The sequence below is a fragment of the Cetorhinus maximus genome, chromosome 9, assembly GCF_964194155.1.
Source record: "Cetorhinus maximus chromosome 9, sCetMax3.hap1.1, whole genome shotgun sequence".
NCBI classification, from domain to species: Eukaryota; Metazoa; Chordata; class Chondrichthyes; order Lamniformes; family Cetorhinidae; genus Cetorhinus; species Cetorhinus maximus.
The window spans coordinates 79,244,238-79,267,944 of record NC_135887.1 but is presented as its reverse complement, the minus strand read 5'-3'; the positions used below and the strand labels follow the sequence as shown (position 1 = coordinate 79,267,944).

The 23,707-nt window shown below is 42.5% G+C and overlaps 1 protein-coding gene across 1 annotated transcript in view; it reads right to left on the bottom strand.

Moving 5' to 3' along the window:
- trpm5 (transient receptor potential cation channel, subfamily M, member 5) overlaps positions 1-15,831 on the bottom strand; it is a 123,520-nt gene extending 107,689 nt beyond the window's left edge. The window contains exon 1 of the mRNA XM_078548927.1: positions 15,669-15,831. Within this exon, the coding sequence (XP_078405053.1) occupies positions 15,669-15,737 (69 nt within the window). The 5' untranslated portion in view covers positions 15,738-15,831. The remainder of the gene's footprint in view (positions 1-15,668) is intronic.
- Positions 15,832-23,707: the final 7,876 nt, after the last annotated feature.

The window sequence follows — 23,707 nt, the reverse complement described above, 5'->3', positions numbered from 1 at the left end:
GTTTCACGGTCACCATTAGACTTTTAATTCCCAATTTTTACCAAATTCAAATTTCACCATCTGCCGTGGTGGGATTCGAACCCCGGTCCCCAGAGCATTACCCTGGGATTCTGGATTACCAGTCCAGTGACAATACCACTAGTAAAAAGGTGGTTAAAAAGGACAAGTAGGGCTAATTTGGGACCAAAAAGTGGATTTACATATGGAGACAGGAGAATTAAAGGCTGAGGTATTAAATTAATACTTTGCATCTGTCTTTACGATGCAAGAATCTGCTAGCCAGGCCACAGTGAAAGGGGAGATAATTAATACATTAGAAGGATTTAAAATTGTTATGGAAAAGGCATTGATATGGAGAAGGGATTAGATTGGCTGTCTGTAAGGCACCAAGGCTGGATGAGATGCATACAAGGATACTGAGAGAAATGCAAGTGGAAATTGTGGAGGCACTGGCCATAAATTTCCAGTCTTTCTTAAACTCAGGGGTAGTTCCAGAAGACTGGGGAATTGCAAATGTTTCAAAAAAGGGTGTAAAGATAGGCCCAGCAACTACAGGCCAGTCAGTTTAACTTTGGTGGTGGGGAAACTTCCAGAAACAATAATTCGGGACAAAATGAATAGTCACATTGACAAATGTGGGTTATTTAAGAAAGGCTTTTGATACGGTGCCATACAATCGACCCGTGAGCAAAGTTATCACTCATGGGATAACAGGGATAGTAGCAACATGGAGACGAAATTGGCTGAATGACAGGAAACAGAGATGAGTGGTTAATGGATGTTTTTGGGCTGGAGGAAGGTTTGTAGTGGGAATTTCGCAGGGTCAGTGTTGGGCCCTTGCATTTCCAGATATATATTAAATGATGCCGATCTTGGTGCACAGGGCACAATTTAAAAATTTGTGAATATTACAAAACTTGCAAACATTGTGAACTGTGAGGAGAATAGCATATAACTTCAAAAAGACATAGATAAGTTGGTGGAATTGGCAGACAATTGGCAGATGCTGTTCAATGTGGAGAAATATGAAGTGATTCATTTTGGTAGGAAGAAAATAGAGAGACAACATAAAATAAAAGGTACAATTCTAAAGAGGGTGGAGGAGCAGAGGGACCTGGGTGTATATGTACATAAGTTATTGAAGATGGCAGGACAGGTTGAGAGAGTGATTAATAAAGCATACAGTATCCTAGACTTTATTAATAGGGGCATAGGGTGCAAGAGTAAGGAAGTGTGCAGAAATGATCCACAGGAATGTTTCCAGGGATGAAGAACTTCAGTTGCAAAGATAGATTTGAGAAGCTGGGACTATTTCCCTTGGAAAAGAGAAGGCTGAGGGGAGATTTGACAGAGGTATTCAAATTAATGAGGGGTCTGGACAGAGTGGATAGGGAGAAACTATTCCCACTAGCAAAAGCATCAGGAACAAGAGGGCACAGATCTAAAGTAATTAGCAAAAGACCTCATGAGGAAAAACTTTTCAGACAGCAAGTGTTTAAAAAACTTCTGGAGTGCGCTGCCTGACAGTGTGGTGGAGGCTGGTTTAATTCAGGCATTCAAAATGGGATCAGATTGTTATCTGAAAAGGAACAACGAGCAGGTTTATGGAGAGAAGGTGAGGGAATGGCACTCGGTGAATTGCTCATCGGAGAGCCAGTCCAGGCACGATGGGCCGAATGGCCTCCTTCTGCACTGCAACAATTCTGTGATTCTGTGTCGTGCCTCAGGTCTCACGTTTTAAATGCAGGGAAAGTATCCTGCGTGCCACCCCTACACGTCCAAAAATGGGCTCACTTGAAGTTCTACCCAGGAAGTCTTATTTTGCTCTGTTTGTCTAAGGACGATTGTGGCAAATCTGAGCAGGTTTCCCCACCACAAATTATTGGGGGGTTTTTAAGCATTAATAATGGTGGGTGCCTTAACTTTTCCAGCAATTTAAGGGCCAATGTGGCATATAGAGATGAAATAGCTCCTATTGATAATTTTACTGGAAATTTGAGCAGCAAGGATGAATTTTGCCTGTAGTGACTTCTGCTAAGCATATACATAGTAGGTTCAGAAATGCCAAAGGAGTTTACTCTTCATAGAAAACTTTTCTTTCAAAACCTCAGATGTGGTAATTCACTACAATAAAAAAGGTTTTCCTTTGAAAGCCTTAATGTGACATTTCTGTGTGCTCTATTTTGTACACTATTTCCACCCCTTTGAGAATATCGCACAGATGCAACGTTCATGCAAAGGCATTAACCAGTGCACGTCAGAGGGAATGAAACTTGTGATAGTTAAGTGTCTCTTTATATTGGGGCTTGCATCTGCTCATTGATTAATAATAAACCCAATGAAAAGTCAAGCCCGCACCCCCTCTGCCAATAGAGTCCCCTGCTGCCACGATTGAATTTATTATTATTTAATTTGTTGAATTTATTCAAGGCAGAGTTAGATAGATTCTTGGTAGAAAAGGACGTCAAAGGTTATGGGGGGGGCAGACAGGAAAGTGATGTTGAGACAACAACCAGATCAGCCATGATCTTACTGGATGGCGAAGCAGCCTCGAAGAGCCGAATGGCCCACGCTTGCTCCTCAATCGCATGATTCTATGAAAATCTGTTTATGTGAAATATCACTTTGCTACGATACACGATTCTAATCGGAATCGGAGTAGCCCAGTCGTCTCTCCAGACCTGTCATTACGGAAATCATCAGTGAGGGACTCAGCAGCAATTACAGAACCGCTTCCCAATGTAAACCGGCGGCTGTTGCTTGCTGGATACTTACTGTTTATACTGTAAGCATCCTCAGACAAGTTTTAGGTATCACTTGAACCCTGGATCTCATACAATGCCATTCTGTGTGGTCAGCTCTATCTTTCCAGTCCCTCTCATTTTGAAAGAAAGGCACTTGTATTTTTAAAAATTGAAATTGGACAGTTTCTCACCTGCTGTAGTTCCTCAGTGCCGGCCATCCCGAATCTTCAGCAATTTCTCTTCCAAACCTGTTCAAGTCGGTCAGTTTATTATTTGCCTGGTTCGCCTTTTTGAGTGGTTTCAGGAAATCTCCCCGAGGACCAGCCTCAGCTACAAACTGGCCAGAGGACGTTTCTGACCACTAGTGTGCACTGGAGATATTTCATACCGCTTCCTGTCCCAATGTTTCAGGGCAAAGTTTGACGCCTCCAGCTCAGTTATCTGATGGCGAACTGTGAGAGTGACAGCAGCTTTAGATTGAACGGGAAAGGCAGAACAGTAAAACTGGGCGGGATCAGCACAATGTCGGAGAAGTTGAATCCATTCTTCTACAATCAGCTTGTTTAAGAGGTAAAAGACTTGCATTGATGTGACGTCTATCTAGGAATACTCAGCGCGCTTCATATATGAAGTGTTTTTGAAGTGACTGTAGTAACGTGGGAAATGTGGCACACAGCAAGTCCCACAAATATCAATGTCAAAATGACCACGGATTTTTTTCAGTGATTTTAATTGAGGGGTAAATATCAGCCAGGGAGGACTCGCCTGCTCTCCTTCAAAATACAGCCCTGGGATGTTTTACGTTTTTAAAATTTATGCTTTGGCTGGCTAGGCCATTATTTGTTGCCCATCCCTAATTGCCCTTGAGAAGCTGGTGTTGAGCTGCCTACTTGAACTATCTGTGTGGTGTAGGTACACCCACAGTGCTGTTTGGAAGGGAGTTCCAGGCTTTTGACCCAGCGACAGTGAAGAAATGGCGATATAGTTCGAAGTCAGGATGGATGGGAACTTCCAGGTGGTGGTGTTCCCATGCATCTGCTGCCTTTGTCCTTCTAGATGGTAGAGGTCTCGGGTTTGGAAGGTGCTGTTGAAGGACCCTTTCTGAGTCACTGCAATGCACCTTGTAGATGGTACACACTGCTGCTACTGTGCGTCGGTGGTGGAGGCACTGAATGCTTAAGAGAATGGATGGGGTGCCAATCAAGCAGGCTGCTTTGTCCTGGATGGTGTTCAGCTTCTTGAGTGTTGTTAGAGCTGCACTCATTAGGCAAGTGGGGAGTATTCCATCACACTCCTGTTTGAGCTGTGTAGATCATGGACAGGCATTGGGGAGTCAGGAGGTGAGTTACACACCACAGAATTCCCAGCCTTTGACATGATCTTGTAGCCACAGTATTTATATGGCTAGCCCAGTTCAGTTTCTGGTCAATGGTAACCCCCAGGATGTAGATAGTGGGGGTTTTAGCGATGGTAATGCCATTGAATGTAAAGAGCAATGGTTAGATTCTCTCCTGTTGGATATGGTCATTGCCTGGCACTTGTGTGGCATGAATGCTACTTGCCACTTATCAGCCCAAACCTGAACGTTGTCCAGGTCTTGCTCCGTATGGACATGGACTGCTTCAGTATCTGAGGAGTTACGAATGGTGGTGCTGAATATTTTGCAATTGTCAGCGAACATCCCCGCTTCTGACCTTATGATGGAAGGGAGGTATTGATGAAGCAGCTGAAGATGGTTGGGCTGAGGACACTACCCTGAGGAACTCCTGCAGTGATATCCTGGAGCTGAGATGAATGACCTCCATCAATCACAACCATCTTCTTACATTCACTTGAGAGAGAGGCTGTGAACGGGTGCAGCGGTGGAAGCTGGATCGGAGGGTCTAAAACAAGAAGCAGTGAAGGGTTGGAGTAGGGTGGCAAAGAAATAACATTCCAAAAGAAAGAAAGGAAAAGTGGAGTGTAATGATATGTAAAGGAATTTTTTTAAGGAGTTGATAAATAACAGCTTCTTGAAGGTGGTAAGAATAATGTCAGAGGGTAGAAACAAGATGACAATCCTGTGAGCTTCAAATTGAGTGGAAGTTAAGTGGCCAAGAGCTGGGATTGTACAGGATTGAGGCAGAGATGTTAAGTTCATGGACAGCTCCATGTAATAAACACTGGTGGATGAGAGAAGATAGTGGAGAAACTATGGGGTTGGTTTAGAGGAGGATATACTAGGCAAAGGGGTAGGTAAATGAGATTGTAGTTGAGGTGGACAGGGTAGCAGAGAGATTCCATATTTAGGCTCCTTTTCTTAGTCAGTTTATGTATCATAGAAACATACAAGGAGGCCATTTTTAAAATTCATCCACGGGATGTGGCAAAACTAGCATTTGTCTCTAATTGCCCTTGAGAAGGTGGTGGTGAGCCACCTTCTTGAACCGCTGTAGTCCATGTGGTGTAGGTACACCCACAGGGCCATTAGGGTGGGAATGCCAGGACCTTGGCCCAGTGACTTTGAAAGAACAGTGATATACTGTATTCCCAAGTCAATATGGTGTGTACAACTTGGAGGAAACTTGCAGGTGGTGGTGTTCCCATGTATCTGCTGCTCTTGTCTTTCTAGGTGATAGAGCTTCTGGGTGTGGAAGATGCTATTGAAGGAGCTGTGATAAGTTGCTGCAATGCATCTTGTAGATGGTACACACTGCTTCCACTGTGCATTGGTGGTCAAGACAGAGTGAATGTTTAAAGTGGTGGTTGGGGCGGTATTCAAGCATGCTGCTTTGTCCTTGATGGTGTTGAGCTTCTTGAATGTTGTTGGATCTCTCTCATCCAGGCAAATGAAAAGTATTTCATCACCCTCCTGAATTGTGCCTTGCAGATGATGGACAGGCTTTGGGGAGTCAGGAGTTGAGTTACTCGTCACTGAATTCTCAATCTTTTATCTATTTTTGCCACAGTATTTATATGGCTAGTCCAGTTCAGTTTCTGATCACTGGTAACCCACAGGATGTTGATGGTGGAGGCTTAACCATTGGTAATGCCATTGAATGTCAAGGGGTGGGGTGGCTTGATTCCTTCTTGTTGGAGATGGTTATTCCCTGGCACTTGTGTGGCATGAATGTTACTTGCCATTTATCAGCACAAATCTGAATGTTGTCCATGTCTTGCTGCATACAGGCAGGGACTGCTTCAGTGGAAAATTGCCCAGGTATGTCCTGTCCACAAAAAGCAGGATAAATCCAACTTGGTCAATTACTGTTCCATCAGTCTACGCTTGATCATTAGCAAAGTGATGGAAGGTGTCATCGAGTGATGTCCTGGGTCTGATCTGATTGGGATCCAACGATGGCAACCATCTTCCTTTATGCTAGGTATGAGTCCAACCAGTGGAGAGTTTTCTCTTTGATTTCCATTGACTTCAATTTTGCTACAGCTCCTCGATGCCACACTTGGTCAAATGCAGCCTTTATGTCAAAGGCAGCCATTTTCAACTTAGCCCTGGAATTCAGTCCTTTGTCCATGTTAGGATCAAGGCTATAATGAGGCCTGGAACCAAGTAGCCCTGGCAGAACCCAAACTGAGCATTGATGAGCAGGTTATTATTAAATAAGTGCTTCTGATATAACTGCCAGTGACCACTTCCATTACTTTACTGATGATGGAGAATAGAATGATGGGGCAGTAATTGGCTGGATTGGATTTGTCCTGCATTTTGTGTACAGGCCATACCTGGGCAATTTTCCACATAGCTGGGTAGATACCAGTGTTTTAGTTATACTAGAACAGCTTGGCCAGGGATGTGGCTGGTTCTGGAGCACAAGTCTTCAGTACTATTGCCAGGATATTGTCTGGATCAATAGCCTTTACAGTATCCAGTGCCTTCAGGCTTTTCTTGATATCACATGGAGTTAATTGAATTGGCTAAAAAATACAAGTGATAGGCACAGGAGTAAACCATACTGCCCGTCAAGCCTGCTCTGCCATTCAATACGATCATGGCTGATCTTGGGTTTCAACTCCACTTTCCTGCCCATTCCCTATATCCGTTGATTCCCAGAGAGACCAAAAATCTGCCTATCTCGGCCTTAAATTTAGTCAATAGTGAAGCATCCACAGCCCTCTGGGGTAGAGAATGCAATGATTCACAACCCTCTGAATGAAGAAATTTCTCCTCATCTCAGTATTAAAATGATTGGCCCCTTGTCCTGAGACTGTGCTCCTGTGTTCTCGATTCCTCAGCCAACGGAAACAACCTCTCAGTGTCTACTCTGTCAAGCCCTGCCAAGATTGGCATCTATGATATTAGGGACCTTCTGACTGAAGGTGGTTGCAAATGCTTCAGCCCTGTCTTTTGCACTGATACGCTGGGCTCCCTCATCATTGAGGATGAGGATGCTTGTGGAGTCTCTCTCTCCTGTTGTTTAATTGTCCACCACTATTCATGACTGGATGTGTCGGGACTACAGAGCACTAATCTGATTCATTGGTGTGGTGTCAGTTAGTTCTGTCTATAACAGCTTCTGCTGTTTAGCATGTATGTAGTCCTGTGTTGTAGCTTCACCATGTCAGCAGCTCATTTTTAGGTATGTCTGGTACTGTTCCTGGCATTATCTCTTACACCTGTCATTGAACCAGGATTGGTCCCCTGGCTTGATGGTGATGGTAATGAGGGAGATGCTGGCGAATGAGGTTACAGATTGTGGTAGAGTACAATCCTGCTGCTGCTGATGGCCCACACTACCTCCTGGATGTTTTGGGCTGCTAGATCTGTTCTGAATCTATTCCATTTAGTATAGTTAGTGCCACACAACATGACAGGGGATCTCCTCAGTGTGAAGATGGGGCTTCATCTCCATAAGGACTCTATCACCAATACTGCATGGATATATGCTTCTGTGACATATAGATTTGTGAGGATGATGTCCTATTCTGTCTTGTCACCTGTCACAGACCCAGTCTGGCAGATATGTCCTTCAGGATTCAGCCAGTTCAGTCAGTAGCGTGCTACTGAGTTCCCCTTAGTGATGGACATTGACATCCCCCATCCAAAGTACATTCTGTTTCGATTATCCTGGGTGTTTCTTTGACCTGGTGTTCAGCATGGAGGAGTGCTGATTCACCAGCTGAGGGCAGGCAGTAGATGCGAATCATCAGGAGGTTTTCTTGCTGATGTTTAACCTGATGCCAAGAGACTCCATGGGGTCCAGAGTTAATATTGAGGGCTTCCAGGGCACTCCCTCCCAACTATATATACCACTGTGCCACTAACTCCAGTGGATCTTTGTTGCTGGTGGGAAAGGACATATCCAGGGATAATAGAGGAATCTGGGGGCAGCTTTTTCCGGTTGGTGAGCGAGGGCGGGGCCCACTTGCCGACGTGTAAAATGACGCAGGGTGACGTCAGGCGTGCGTCCCGATGTCTCCCTGCATCATTTACATTCTCAGTTCGGCAGGCACACAGCCAAGTCAGCTGTGCGCCCGCCAACCTGTCAACGGCCTATTAAGGCCATTAAAAAAGTAATTGAAACGATTAATGGACCTGCCCGTCCAACCTTAAGGTTGGCAAGCAGGCGACAAGCCCAGGTGGCCTTCCAAAAAAACATGAAACCTCATCCACGGGCGGGATGAGGTTTCATGAGGGATTTCAAATTTTCAGAATATTTTTAAATAAAAGTATTAGACATGCCCCAGCTCACGTGACATGAGGGGGTATGTCAGGAAAATTTTTTCTAACCTTTAAAAAGTTTTTATAACTTCAACCGATTTCCCTGAGGTGGCACTTTGGCTCAGGGAGATCTGTGCGCTCTTTCACGCGCATGCACAAAAGAACGCAGTCCCGGCTCAGGGAATCCACCCCCCCGGGGTGCTTCCTGGCGCATGTCAAGCTGGGTGGGCCATAATTGGCCCGCCCACATAGGGGACGCCGATCGGGAACCCGCCTGCTCCCGCACAATCCCCCCGATGGGGGGAAAATGCTGCCCTGGGACTTTGGCTGTGAGATAATGATCCCATGAGTATGACTATGTCAGGTTGATACTTGACTATAATAAAAACAGGAAATGCTGGAAAAACTCAGTAGGTCTGGCAACACCTGTGGAGAGAGAAACAGAGTTAACGTTTCGACTGCGAATGACTTCTTCAGAGCTTGTTGCATGACTGTTCTGTGGGACAACTCTCCATATTTTGGGATACTGAGGAGGAATTTGGAGGGACAGCTGGACAGAATGTGCCTTTGTCATTTCCCGTGCTTAGATCGACGCCGGGTGACCTGTCCAATTTTAATTCTTATTCAAATTTTCTGTAGTGGTCTGATGCAACTGAGCGACTCACTATGCCATTTCAGAGGGCAATTAAAAGTCAACCCACATTGCTGTGGGTCTGGAGTAACACGTAGGGAAGGCAGGAGAAGGACAGCAGATTTCCCTCTGTGAAGTACATGAGTGAACTGCATGGGTTTTTACAAAAATCTAGTAGTTTCGTGATCATCAATTACGAGGTTCTAGATTTTTTTATTCCCTGTTTATTAATTCATTGAATTTAAGTTCTCCAACTATCATGGTAGGGATTGGACTCATACCTCCATAGCAGTAATCTGGCCATTTCATTATTAGTCCACTGACATCACCTCTATGCTACCATCCCCATTCGGTCTCTTGAGCTTGTTCCTCCAATCCCATTAGCTCACAGCTAATGTATACCCTAACTCCCACCCTTCCACTCATAAGACCATAAGACATAGGAGCAGAAATTAGGCCATTCGGCCCATCGAGTCTGCTCCGCCATTCAATCATGGCTGATAAGTTTCTCAACCCCATTCTCCCACCTTCTCCCCGTAACCTTTGATCCCCTTACCAATCAAGAACTTATCTATCTCCATCTTAAATACACTGAATGACCTGGCATCAACAGCCTTCCGTGGCAATGAATTCCATAGATTCATCACTCTCTGGCTAAAGAAGTTACTCCTCATCTCTGTTCTAAAAGGTCTTCCCTTTACTCTGAGGCTGTGCCCTCAGGTCCTAGTCTCTCCTACTAATGGAAACATCTTCCCCACGTCCACTCTATCCAGGCCTTTCAGTATTCTGTAAGTTTCAATCAGATCCCCCCTCATCCTTCTAAACTCCATCGAGTATAGACCCAGAGTCCTCCAACGTTCCTCATATGTTAAGCCTTTCATTCCTGGGATCGTTCTCGTGAACCTCCTCTGGACCCTCTCCAGGGCCAGCACATCCTTCCTGAGATACGGGGCCCAAAATTGCTCACAATATTCTAAATGTGGTCTGACAAGAGCCTTATAAAGCCTCAGCAGCACATCCCTGCTTTTATATTCTAGTTCTCTCGAAATAAATGCCAACATTGCATTTGCCTTCCTAACTACTGCGTCAACCTGCAAGTTAACCTTAAGAGAATCCTGGACTAGGACTCCCAAGTCCCTTTGCACTCCAGATTTCTGAATTCTCTCCCCATTTAGAAAATAGTCTATGCCTCTACTCTTCCTATCAAAGTGCATGACCTCACACTTCCCCACGTTGTATTCCATCTGCCACTTCTTTGCCCATTCTCCTAACCTTCAGCCCATAACCCTTGACACGCTTCCCAAGCAAAAATCCATCAAATTGCCTTGGAAATTTCCACGGACACAACATCTACAACCTTTTGGGAAAGAAAGTTCTAGATTCCCTCTACCCTTTTTATGAAAAAGTGCTGCCTGATTTTACACCGGGATGATCTAGCTCTCATTTTAAAATTATGCTCTCTTACTGTGGGTTCCAGCACCAGAGGAAATAATTTCTTTGCACCTACCTAAAGTAGGATATACTTGCCCTAGAGGGGGCAAAACAAAGGTTCATTCATCTAATTCCTTGGATGAGGGGATTGTCATATGAAGAGAGATTGAGTGGATTAGGCCTACATTCCCTAATGTTTAAAAGAATGAGGTGATCTCATTGAAACATATAAAATTCTTAAGGGGCTGGGATAAATGTTGGGAGGGTGTTTTCCTTGGCTATGGAGTATAGAACCAGGAGCTACAGTCTCAGAATAAGAAGTCTGCAATTTTGACTGAGATGAGAAGAAATTTTATCACGCAAAGGCCTGTGAATTGAGATTTCTCTACCCCAGAGGGCTGTGGATACTGCATTATTGAGTATAATCAAGACCAACCAATAGATTTTTGGATACTAAGGGAGTCAAGGAATATGGGGATAGTGTGGAATGTGGAGTCGAGGCAGAAGATCAACCATGATCTTATTGAATGCCAGAGTATGTTCATGGGTTGAATAGCCTACTCCATCTATTTATGTTCTTATATACCCTATCAAATGCCTTTATCATTTAAACATCTCAAGTAGATCATCCCTCAAGCTTCTAAACTAAGGAATATTTGCCAAGCTTATGTAGTCTCAGAATTTAACCTTTCATGCCCTTGTATCATTCTATTGAATCTGTAGTGTACTATCTCCAAGGCCAACATATCCTTACTGAAGTGATACCAGAATTGAACACAGTACTCCAGGTGGGTTTGAATAAGACTTTAAACAACTGAAGCATTACTTCTTTCACTTTGTTTTTCAGCATCTTTGAAATAAAGCCCATCATTCCATTAGCCATTTGCATTACTTTTTGTACCTGAGCATGAGCACTTTGTAATTTATGTACATGCACATCTAAATCCCATTGTTCATCCACAGCTACTCAATTTTAAGAAAGAATTCTGGTTTGCCTTTCTTGTAACCAAAAGGGATGACCTTATAATCCCCACACTGAACTCCATCTGCCATAATTTTTACCATGCACTTAATCTGTCTGCCCCATTGTAACTTCCTCACCCATCTGTGCTTCTTAATTTAGTGCCATCTACAAATTGAATATAAAATTCCCTGTTCCTTCATCCAAGTCATGAACTTCTATTGTGAAAATCGTAGGTCTCAGTATAGATTCCTGGGGAGCATCATTTGTCACATACCACAAATCAAAGAGCATTCCCTTTATCTCCACTCTCTGTCCCCTACTCCCAACTAATTACCAGCCCATGTTATGAGGTTACCTCCAATTCTCCATGCTTTAATTTTGTTTAGCAGTCTCTTGTGTAGAACCTAAATAAATATCTTCTAGAAGCCCATACAAACATCACCCATAGTTGCTTCCCTATTCACCATGACAGTGATCTCCTCAAAAGTTTTAACTGGATTATTCAACCATAACTTACCTTTCACAAATCCATGCCAACTCTCCTTGATCAGTTCAGACTTGTCTAAGTCCTCAACCACTGTATCCCTGATAATAGTTTTCAGTAACTTCTTTAAAACAGATGTTAAGGTGACAGGTCTGTAATTACCTTCAGTAATAGAATGGCATTTGCAATTTTTAAAAACCAAAGGCCCAATTTCTGAATCTTAGAGAGCATGGAAAATTATGACACTGTAATTTCCTCACTTATTTCTTCTAATACCCTGGGTTGGATACCAGTAGGTCTTTGTCTATCTTAAGTCCCATTACTCTTCCCACTACCAACTGACAAGTAACTTAATATGTAATTGTGATATTATGTGTTTGTATATACAGTAGATGTTATATTATGCTAACTCTTCAAAGCAAGATAACTAATAAATGGTTTACAATCCCTGTATTAACTACCTACTTTATAATAACTTTTCTATACACAGTAACTCTTTTCTAATATTTATGGTGGTAGATTGGGAGCACCCACAGACATTTCAGGCAATTGTGTTTAAGGGTATCTTTATAAGGTATTTCATTACAGTACTAAAGCAGTGCTGTCCTGTTAGAGATGGATGAAACTAAGACCCTGTCTGCCCTCTCAGATGGACATAAAGATCACATGGCACTATTTCAAAGAAGAGCAGCAGAGTTCTCCCCTGTGCTCTGACCAATACTTATCCATCAGTCAACATCATAAAAAAACAAATTACCTGGTTATTATCATGTTGCTGTTTGTGGGACCTTGCTGTGTGCAAATTGGCTGCTGTGTTTCCTATACTACTGGTGACTACACTTTATTGGCTGTAAAACAATTTGGGACATTGAGGTTGTAAAAGGTGCTATTTAAATGTAAGATTTTTCATTTTTGATATTGTCAATATTTCACTTCATATCTGATTGCTTTTCTAGAACTTTCTTCCAGTGTTTTATGCAATCGTCTAAAAAGAACTTGCTAAAAGTAATTTACAGCGTTTAAGGGCACTGCATCTCTGATTCTCGTTCCAACGGTGATACTTTATCATTATCTTTGTAACGTAGAAAATTACAGTTATATAAATATTTGAAAACAGTAAAGCAGGTAACACAAAAGGTAGCTAAGCAGGGCTGGTGAAAATACCATTCAATTAATGTCCGTGAATCCGTCTCCTATTGTCCACCCTTGATACCCATTATCTGTCGATGTTTGCATGCTGCAACATGATGGGGCTGTGCTTCCCAAGTGCAGTTCTTAAACAGCTGGCTGCAAACCCTAATGTTTATAGTGGACCTTTTGTACCACCGATCTTCGGAAGTCTCTGCAGTTTGCATTTGGCTATCCATATCTGTGTTAGCAAACTTGGAAGCACCAGCACAATAAAGGAGTGTCTTTTCTCTCTCCCTCTCTGCCTATATCTTTCTCTTTCACTTTTAGTTCTCTGCATTTCCTTTGGGCTATTTATCTCTCTTTGATATGATATAAAGTACACATCATGTAACATTTACATATATGTAAAAATGCTAGCACCAGCATAATAAAAGCACCTTTGCTCTCTTTGTCTGCATATTCCATTGTTTTTATTTCTCTGAGTTTCCTTTGGACTACCCTTCTTTAATTCACACACTGAAATATTTACATATATGTAAAAAATCTAGGCCAAATAAACTACCAAAAATAAACATTTTCTGAGAGATGAGCTGCCTATTGCATGCGCTAGTAGATTAATCACCTTGTATCAACTGTCTGTTGACCATGACTGCAGAATTGTTAGTCACGGGATTGAAGGAGCTCGGTAAAGGAATTATGGAGTTTTATTATCTTTGAGCTATTTTAAGATGTTCTGACCTATTTGAGTTTATTTGAATATTTCATTGCTGATATATGTATTGTGAATCATTGAATGGTTATAGCACTGAAGGAGGCTATTCAGCCCATTGTGTCCATGCTGGCGCTCTGCAAGAGCAGCTTACCTAGTCCCACAACTGCACCGCACCACCGCCCCCCCCCCCCCACCCCCCCCCCCCTTCACTGCCTCCTTTTCCCTGCAGCCCTGTACATTTTTCTCTTCAGATAAAAGTGCTTTAATTATTTTTACAATCTTGTTTTGTGAAATTTGAATGCAAGTGAGTGACAGTTGATTGCAATATACAGTCACAATGGTTGAACATAACCCTGTGAAAAGGTATTACTGATCATCTCTCATCCACAACTTTCACAAATGTGGAATAAGTTTCAGTGAGACCATCCTGGTAACAGTAGATGAAGCCAGAAGAAGACTTCAAGGAACCATAGGGCCTTGAAGAATCCAAGAAGTCATCCACAAAAAGCCTCAATCATACATGAGTCCTTCAGGGGTAAGTCATCAGGACTGATTAGAGGCATTTCATATACCCTCCCCGTCTATGTGTAGCATGTAGGGCCATTCCCATCACTACCCTAGGTTAACTGCCAGACATTCCCAGGAGTACTGGAAAGAAGAGCAGATGGGAGGGGAAAGGACCCCATTCTTGTCATCATGGGGCCCTTTTCTATCTCTATCATGTCTGATTTCAGAGGAAATTGACCCCATGGTATGGAATTGTTAACATTTCAAGAAAACACCCGTCCAACATGGCATACAATCATAATGCTATTTATAAACACCAAGCTATTTCTGGTACTTACAAACCAAAGAGAGAAGCATGATGTGCATGCACACCATTATCCACCACACAAATACGAGTATTGCACTAATCTTTAACTGTCAATAACACAATCTCCATTATTTTTTTCTTCTGAATGTTAGCATCGCTGTCAAGACCAGCATTTGTTGCCTATATACTTGAGAAGGTATTGGTGTGACAACACTTTCATGTTCACACAGGAAGCACATCCAGATGTGCTCTATTTGTCAAACAAGGCAACACACTTTAATCCTAATTGACTGTCAAACATTGCACTAGTTTTCATGTTGCAGCAATTGAGTTGGCAACAGCTTATTTTGTTAAAAACAATATATATAAATGTTATATTAGGTCCATTGTTAAGTGCATTAATTAGGCAGTTGTACTAGTTCTGACATGACCGTGAAGCATAATCCTTGCATAATCTCGTAATGCTGGAAAGTACATCTTTCAGGAGTTGGCGAGGTGCCAATATAATTCCAGAGTTGTAGTGATACAAACCTTTGAATCCTTTACATCCCAGCACCCCTGTGTTTTATTGAAAACTACAAGAACTTATTTTTCATTTAGACAATGTGGAAAAGTATTCATTAAATGGACATGGGAGAAATTCTCAAGGAAACCTCTATTGTTCTAAGCATGTGCTGCTGAGAATGAGGATAGGTAAATAGCAATAGGCAATAGGTGAGAGAATCTAACCATCTGCTTTTGACATTTAACAGTGTTACCATCCATGAACCCCACCCCCATCAACAATATACTGGGGCCTACCATTGATCCAAAACTTAACTGGAGCAGCCACATAAATACTGTGGCTATAAGAGCAGACCAGAGGCTAAGAATTCTGCAGCAACTAACTCACCTCCTGACTCCCAAAAACCTGTCCACCATCTATAGGCACAAGTCAGGAGTGTGATGGAATACTCTCCACTTGCCTGGATGAGTGCAGCTCCCACAACGCTCAAGAAGCTCAACACCATCCAAGAGAAAACTGCCTGCTTGATCGACATCCCATCCCTCCTCCACCGACGCACAGTGGCAGCATCTAGAAGATGCCCTGCAGCAATTTACCAAGGCTCCTTTGACAGCATCTTCCAAACCTGTACCCTCTATGACCTCAAGAATGGGCAGCAGAAGCATAGGAACACCACCACCTTACAAATTTCCTTCCAAGCCACAAACAATCCTGATTTGGAATTGCTGTTTCTCCACCGTCACTAGGTCAAAATCCTGGAACTTCCTCCCTAACAGCACTTTGGGTGTTCCTTTACTATATTGACTGCAGTGGTTCAAAAAAGCAGCTCACCATCACCTTCTCAAGGAATGGGCAATTAATATTGATGTTGCCAATGATGCGCACACCTTGTGATTTAATTTAAAAAATCTTGTATTGATTTCCTAGACTGGCTGAAAGTGAAGAAAAGCCAATGACTCACCAGGGGATGACGCAACATGTACTAAGGTACTGAAAAAAATGTGGGAAAAAATGTACAAATTGCTGAAGGAGTCATCATGAAGGAGTCACAAATAGTGTGGACGACTAATTAGAAAGGAAAGAAGGCAACAGGTGACAAAACAATCACAGACTCCTTCATTTAATATTAATAAAGGTAAGATAATGGAGTCACTCATTAGCAACAAACTTGAGGCATACATATTGGAAAGTAGGTTTAAATGGAGGCAACACAATTTTGGAAGGGACAGATTCTGCATGTCCCAACCTCCTTGGCTATTTCAGAAAGTGTCATTCTAATGTAAGCTGAATTTTTGCTGAAAAAAGTGACTTTTTTGTCGAAGCTTTTCGTCTTGTACTCATTAGGCCAATTCACAAGAAAATACCAGTGTCAGGGGAAACAATATATTTATGCTGTATGAGAAGAGAGTGCTGATTGGTTGGCAAATGGGCTTTGATAGGTAGAGGCATTGCCATGAAGAATGCACCAGTTGATGGTGACTGACAGTTAACTGCCAAGCAATTTAAAAAAAATTAAACCAGGCAGCTTGACTCTCATTGGTCAAGGCACTGCCCTGGGGAATGAACCAGTGAATGGCTGTCAATTATTTTGCTTAGCTGAAACGCGTACATGTCCTTTCTGTCTGCAAAGAATAGGGCCCTTTGCATTAATATATATATCTTCCAGTACACGCAAATGTACGACATTGCAAGCCCGACTGACAACCTTAAATTGGTTGTCTGTGTAATTCTTAGCACACCGAAGATTATTTAGCAAATGTTGGCCAATCGCGGAATTACATCTAATGTTGGAAACTGTGTTTTTAGTTTTGCAAGCACGGGCTGGCTAGGTAGGTCCATACTTTTCCCATTGCGAACAGCAGAAGGGACATGCTGTTTGATACGATCCACTAGTCTTTGTGATGTACGGCCTACATACCTAACATCATACTGGCACTGAAATTCATATACCACATTATTCATTTGTGTGATAGGCAGAACGTCTTTTTGGCTTGACGGCAGCATCCTGTTAGTGGTGAATACCACTCGTGTTGCTACTGCATAGTAGCAACGTGAAACAGCTAGCTTTACCTGTTGCTCAGATTTTTGAGATACCTTGCTTTTCCAGGGTAATCTGAGGTAGGCTGGGCACTTTTCAGGGCTGAAAACGATGACCTTGGCCCATTCATGAGTTTCCATGGTGTACAGCATCAAATGATCTGATCAGGGTAGCCATTATCCTGTAGGATGCCTTTGATGCGTCCTAAGTCAGCATCAAGCTTGCATAATGAGCAAATAGCTCGGGTCCTATTTAATAGAATGCCAATAAGACCAATCTTATAGTGCGTGGAACTGTAAGAATTCCAATGCGTATACTGACCAGTGAAGGTAGGCTTGTGGTAGACCATAGTAGAGAACCCCCCTGGCAGATTTCTCAGTGAAAGGGAGTTCATTTAACTGCTCCATTTCATAGGTGAATTTGAGCACAGGATGAAGCCCATTAAGGCATGCAAGGAAATTATTACATGCAGCTGCAGATTTAAATATAGCAAACGTATCATCCACATATCGGAAATATGCAAGGGAGAGAAGTTTGGGTGTCATTCCATCAAAGACATGTTTCTCATAGAGCCCAACAAAGATGCTTGTGAGAGTTGGACCTAGAGGGGATCGCATAGCAAAACCATCTATTTGGGCATACATGGTGTCATTAAAGCTGAACTTGACTGTTTGAGTTGTCGGGTTCATAAACTTAATGAATACTGATTCATGCAATGATGGTGGGTCTAGATCTCCATGATATAGTGCTGCAGCACAAACATCTATGGCTTCCTTAACTGGAATATTGGTGAATAGCTAGCAATGTCAAATGAGCACATGGACACGGCATTGCTATCGATATGCAAGTCCTACATGGTCTTTACAAATATGAAGGAACCCTTCACCATGTATGTGGAAAACTTGTTCAAAACTGGTTGTAACAACTTGCCCAACCATTTGGCCAATTCATGCTGTGCAGAACAGGTCATAGGTAAGATAGGGCATAAAGGGACATCACTTTTGTGTCTTTTGGGTAGCCCATACACACGAGGCTGCAGTGAGGACAAATCCTGTCATATATATCACGCTGCAGCTCATTGCTCTTACACAAGCCCAGCAAGTGTTTCCTTAGTTTACCTTCGAGCAAGGCTGCCCGGTCATGTGGAGCGGCAGGTCCAATGGATACGAATTTGGACCTGCCACTGTCTTCTCATATAGTATAAATATGTTGCTTCTCCTGACACTGGTATTTTCTTGTGAATTGTCCTGATGAGTACAAGACAGAGCTGACAAAAAATGTCTTTATTCAGCAATACTCAAGTTCTGTACTTCCAAATGACTATTTGTATGTTGAAATGCTGTGTGCTATGGTATACCTGATGTCCCAGAAAACCTTTAATAAATTTTCATATGAAAGGCTGCTCAGAAACTTAATGCAGCAGGTATCCTTGATAAAGCCTAGAGGTGGACAAGGAATTGAATGAAAGGGAGGAGTCTGCAGGTATTAGCTGCAGAGGAATTTGCTCAATAGAGTGTCCTATGATTGATGTTAGCGTTGTTGTGACATTGTTTTGGAAGAATATGCTAATGAGTAAGTAATCAGGATGTAAACCATGTGACCAGCAGACACTCTTCAGAAGAACTTGACGTTTAGCCAGCAACATGTGGAATGAAGAAGCTTTACTTTCCTGTTAACAATAGCTTTTGATTCTTTATAGTAAATCTGTCTGCTGAGCAATTTTGTGCGACATCTTCCAAAAAACCAGACTTACATTTAGTTTAACAGCCCTGTGCAAGATAGGTAAGTTTCTATGAAGTAAGCATAGACACAACATGGCGAGCAGCAGTGGTCCCTCTTAGATAAAATGATGAAGATTTGAAGATCACAGGAAAAGCCACAGATTTTGTGCTGTACAAAATCTGTATATGCATTGAAGACCCCAGGAGGCAGAAGTACATGAAAACAAGAGAGAATGAAGACAATATATGACCGACATGCAGAACTGCCTCATCCGCATATAGGACAAAAGGTTCAAGTCATACGTCCTACATCCTACCCAGGGATCTTTGTTATCCGCAGAAGTGTCCAAAGTGTGCAATAAGCCTAGATCCTAGGAAGTCACAACACCGAATGGAGCAATGTTAAGAATGAACAGAACCCAGCTAAGATAATTGTACAACAGCATAATACCTCACAGTCCAAGTTTGTCTAGAACACACATGAAGATGGACTCAGAGAGTGAAATTGTGGAAGACCACCATGAAAACAATCAGTACTCCGACAACACACAAGATACCAACATGACTATAAGTCAAGAACACCCAAGTGATAAGCCTAAATCTCAGGAACATCATACCATTATGAGATCTGGGAGGATTGTTAAACCACCTAAATATTATACAGACTCTTAAACTCTTAAATTCTTAAATCCTTAAACCCTTGAACAGAGATTTTTTTTTATGTAGCTTTCACAACTACCCTAATATATATGTATTTTCACTCTTCATATATACAATGTTATTTTGGAACATAAAGGGGATGTTGTGATATCACTTTAGGAGATAATACTTTAATGAATAAGTAGCTAGGGTACAAGCTAAGTGATCAGCGAATATTGTTCAGAGGAGCTTTCAGTTTATTAAGCAGCATGTGGTGTGAAGGAATTGCAGCTAAAATTTCCTGTTAACCATAGCTGTTGAATCTTTATAGTAAATCTGTCTGCTGTGCAATCCTGTGTTATATCTTCAAATAAACCGAATCCACATTTCAATGACCGGTCCTTCATGAGATTGATAAGTTTGTATTGAGCAAACATAGAAATACAGCAAGCATCCCGACTCTTTCTAATTTAGTTCAGAGAAGGTTTACCAGACTAATACCTGGAATGGGTGGGTTGTCTTATGGCGAAAGGTTGGATAGGTAGGCTTGTATCCGCTGGAGTTGAGAAGAGGAAGAGGTGACTTGATTGAAGCATATAAGATCGGGAAAGGACTTGGCAAGGTTGGTGTGGAGAGCATGTTTCTTCTTAGAACCATAGAACCATAGAAAAGTTACAGCACAGAAGGAGGCCATTTGGCCCATCTTGTCCATGCCAGCCCGAGGACACCCAGGTGCCCTTTCTAATCCCACCTTCCTGCACCCGGCCCATAGCCCTGCAGCTTACAGCACTTTAGGTGCAGATCCAGGTACTTTTTAAAAGAGTTTAAAGTTTCTGCCTCTACCACCAACTTGGGCAGCGAATTCTAGACATCCACTACCCTCTGTGTAAAAAAGTTCTTCCTCATGTCCCCCCTACACCGTCTGCCACTTATCTTGAATCTATATCCCCTGGTTCTAGAATTCTCCATCAAGGGAAACAATTTTATCATGTCCACTTTGTCTATTCCCCTCATAATTTTGTACACCTCAAACAAGTCACCTCTCAGCCTTCCTTGTTCTAAGGAAAATAATCCCAACCTATCCAATCTCTCCTTGTAGCTACACTTTTCTAACCCTGGCAACATTCTTGTAAACCTCCTCTGCACTCTCTCCAGAGCTATTACATCCTTCCTGTAATGTGGTGACCAGAACTGCACACAATACTCCAGTTGTGGCCTCACCAGTGTTCTTGTGGGAGAATCTAGAACTAGGGGTCACTGTTTAAAAATAAGGGGTCACCCATTTAAAGTGGAGCTGAGGTGAAATTTCTTCTCTCAGAGTGTCATGAGTCTTTGGAACTCTCTTCCTGAAAAGGCGGTGGAAGCAGAGTCATTGAATATTTTTAAGGCAAAGGTGGATAGATTCTTGGTAAGCAAGGGGATGATAGGTTATCAGGACTAGGTGGGATGCAGATTTGAGGTTATTATCAGATCAGCCATGATCTTATTAAATGGCGGAGCAGGCTCGAGGGGCCGAATGGCCTACTCCTGCTCCTTGTTCGTATGTTCAAATGAATGATCACACCTCCAGCTGCCCAGATTCTGAAATACAAGTTAGCCAGATTCATAGATGTGTCTGGGGAAGAAGCAGTCAAATTTTATGAAGAAGCCAAGGAACTATAGATGCACCTGGACACAAACTCTCAAATGGACAGGACAATACAGGATCCTGTTGCGTGTAGGGTTATCAACTGTGATTAAATGTACTGCTGGAGGTTTCAACACAGGACTTGCCCCACACTCCAGCCATTAGTCGGCCAACACATCCATCCTTGTGGCGTACTGCCTTCCTATGCCAATAGGGAAGGAAAAAGACTCATTATCCAATTGCATGATGCTTGACTGTCAGCCGAACAGCCATTTTTTTCCCATTTTCAATATTTTTATATCTGGAAAAGAAAAATGTTCAAAAAAAATTAAAAATAAAATTATCTTGTTTAATGTCGCGATGATTTTTCTCCAGGACTGCACACAGCAGTGTCCTGGAGATTGATCTTCAATTCCTGGAGACTCCAGGCCAATCCTGGGGGGTTGGCAACCCTAGTTGCATGGGAATGGGAACAGGGGATCTGCTGGGCATGTGACCAGGAAACATTGATGGCTTGTTTCACAGAAATCGGGCACAGCTTGGATTGAACAGGCGTAGGGCATTTTACATGTGCCATGTCTGGCAGGATTCTGTCAGCAGGTGGTGGGATTAAAGAACAGGAACGTCTGCCTTTGAATGTCTGAGAGCATCATGCTGAATCTGTATAGAGTTCAGGCCATATCTTTAATATTGGACACCAAAACATAAGGGAAGCATCCAAACCCTGAAGCTAATGAAGAAAAATGGTAGGAGGCTGATCCCTAGCATCAAAGGGTTGACTTATGAGCTAAGGTCAGATAGTCTTGGACTCTCTTAGCTTTGAAAGGAAGTAAATGGAAGGGAACATCAGAGATACTAAGTCGAATAAGGAAGGTCGATCTGAATCTCTATTTCAAATTAAGCTATTACCTCAGGATTGGGTTAAGGGAACATGAGAACATGGTATAGACTAGTAAAGGACATACTGAATTCTAAAGTCAGGAAGCACTTCTTCACACAAGTTCATAGTGCTGGTCTCCTGATAAAATCATGAGGCAAAATCTCTGAAATCATTCAAGAATCAATAAGATGCTGTGATGGGGGAATTGTAGGTTTCTGCGGGAGAATGAACAAAATCCTTCCTTCCTAGTTTTTTTTGGATCATTTTGACAGTTCCCTTTAAATATCTATTCAGGAAAGTAGTAACATTCTCACCTCTGAGTCAGAAGGTTGTGGGTTCAAGACTGACTCCAGAGATTTAAACACATAACGCAAGCTGACACTCCTATATAGCACTGAAGGGACGCTGCACTGTCGGAGATACTGCTTTTCGGATGAGATGTTAAAACAAGGCTTCATCTACCATCTCATGGAAGATCCCACAACGATTTTCAAAGATAAGCAGTTGAATTCTCCCTGATGCCAATATTTATCCCTCAAGTAACATCATTAAAAGAGATTGTATGGTCAATATCACATTGATGTTTGTGGGAGCTTCCTGTGTGAACATCGTCTGCCATGTTCCCTACATTATAACAGTGACTATATACGAAGGGCTACTCTGCCCTTCAAGCCTGCTTCACCATTCAGTAAGATCATGGCTGATCTGACTGTAACTCCACATTCCTGCTTACCCCCAATAACTTTTCACTCCCTTGCTTGTCAAGAATCTATAGAATGTGAATTTGCCAGCTGCTATGGTAGGATTTGAACCCATGTCCCCATAGCATTAGCCTGGGTCTCTCAATTACTAATCCAGTGCCATTACCACCACATGGTGGTGTAAAGTACATTGTGAAGTCACAAGAGTGTGAAAGGCGCTATGTCAATCCATGAAAGTCTTCATTTTATCTAAATACAGGTTCTTGTTTTATTTCTAAGTAAATTATTTATTCTAAGTAAATTTATTTCTAAGTGTTCCTGTAAAAGGACAGACAGCTCTTGAAGACAGACACTCTCCCACTCATGGAAAGAAAAATATTTACAGCTATCAAAGCAGTGTTTGTAGAAGGCTCCGTTAGCTTTAATTCAATAGTTACAATAATGTAACTATTGAGAGGTGGTTAAGAAGCAGTGGGATATTTTTGCTGTTCAAACAGAACATAGCCTATTTTCATAACCATGACTCTATTTTCAAAGTCCGTGAGGGCCTTGATTTCAGGCATTCCTCCATTAGTCTGTGACCTCTCCCTCTTGTTGTGTACCAGCTTGTCCTGCATGAATACAGATGGAGAGAGTGTAAGCAGGACACTTGCCAGGCCAGATGAAAAGTATGCCTGGCATATGTGGGTGGTGAGTGGTGCCATGGACAGGATGAGGACACTATCTGCAGGGCAGATGAAGATGCGTATGACAGAGTGAATGGTGATGTCCCTTGAACTGGCAGTGAGTGATATCCCTGTGGATGTGTGATGGGTTTTTGAGCGTGTAAGGTAAGAGTGAGAGAAGAGTGACTTACCCTGGCGTAACGGAGGAGATCATTCATTCTCTTTCTGCACTGGATGGCTGTCCTCTATTGCAGGGTGTTGATGCCGACCACCGCTGCCACCGCTTCCCATGCAGGATTAGTGACCTTACTTGCTGGCCATCGCCCAAAGCTGGGGTAGAGGGCATCACAGCGCGGCTCCACAG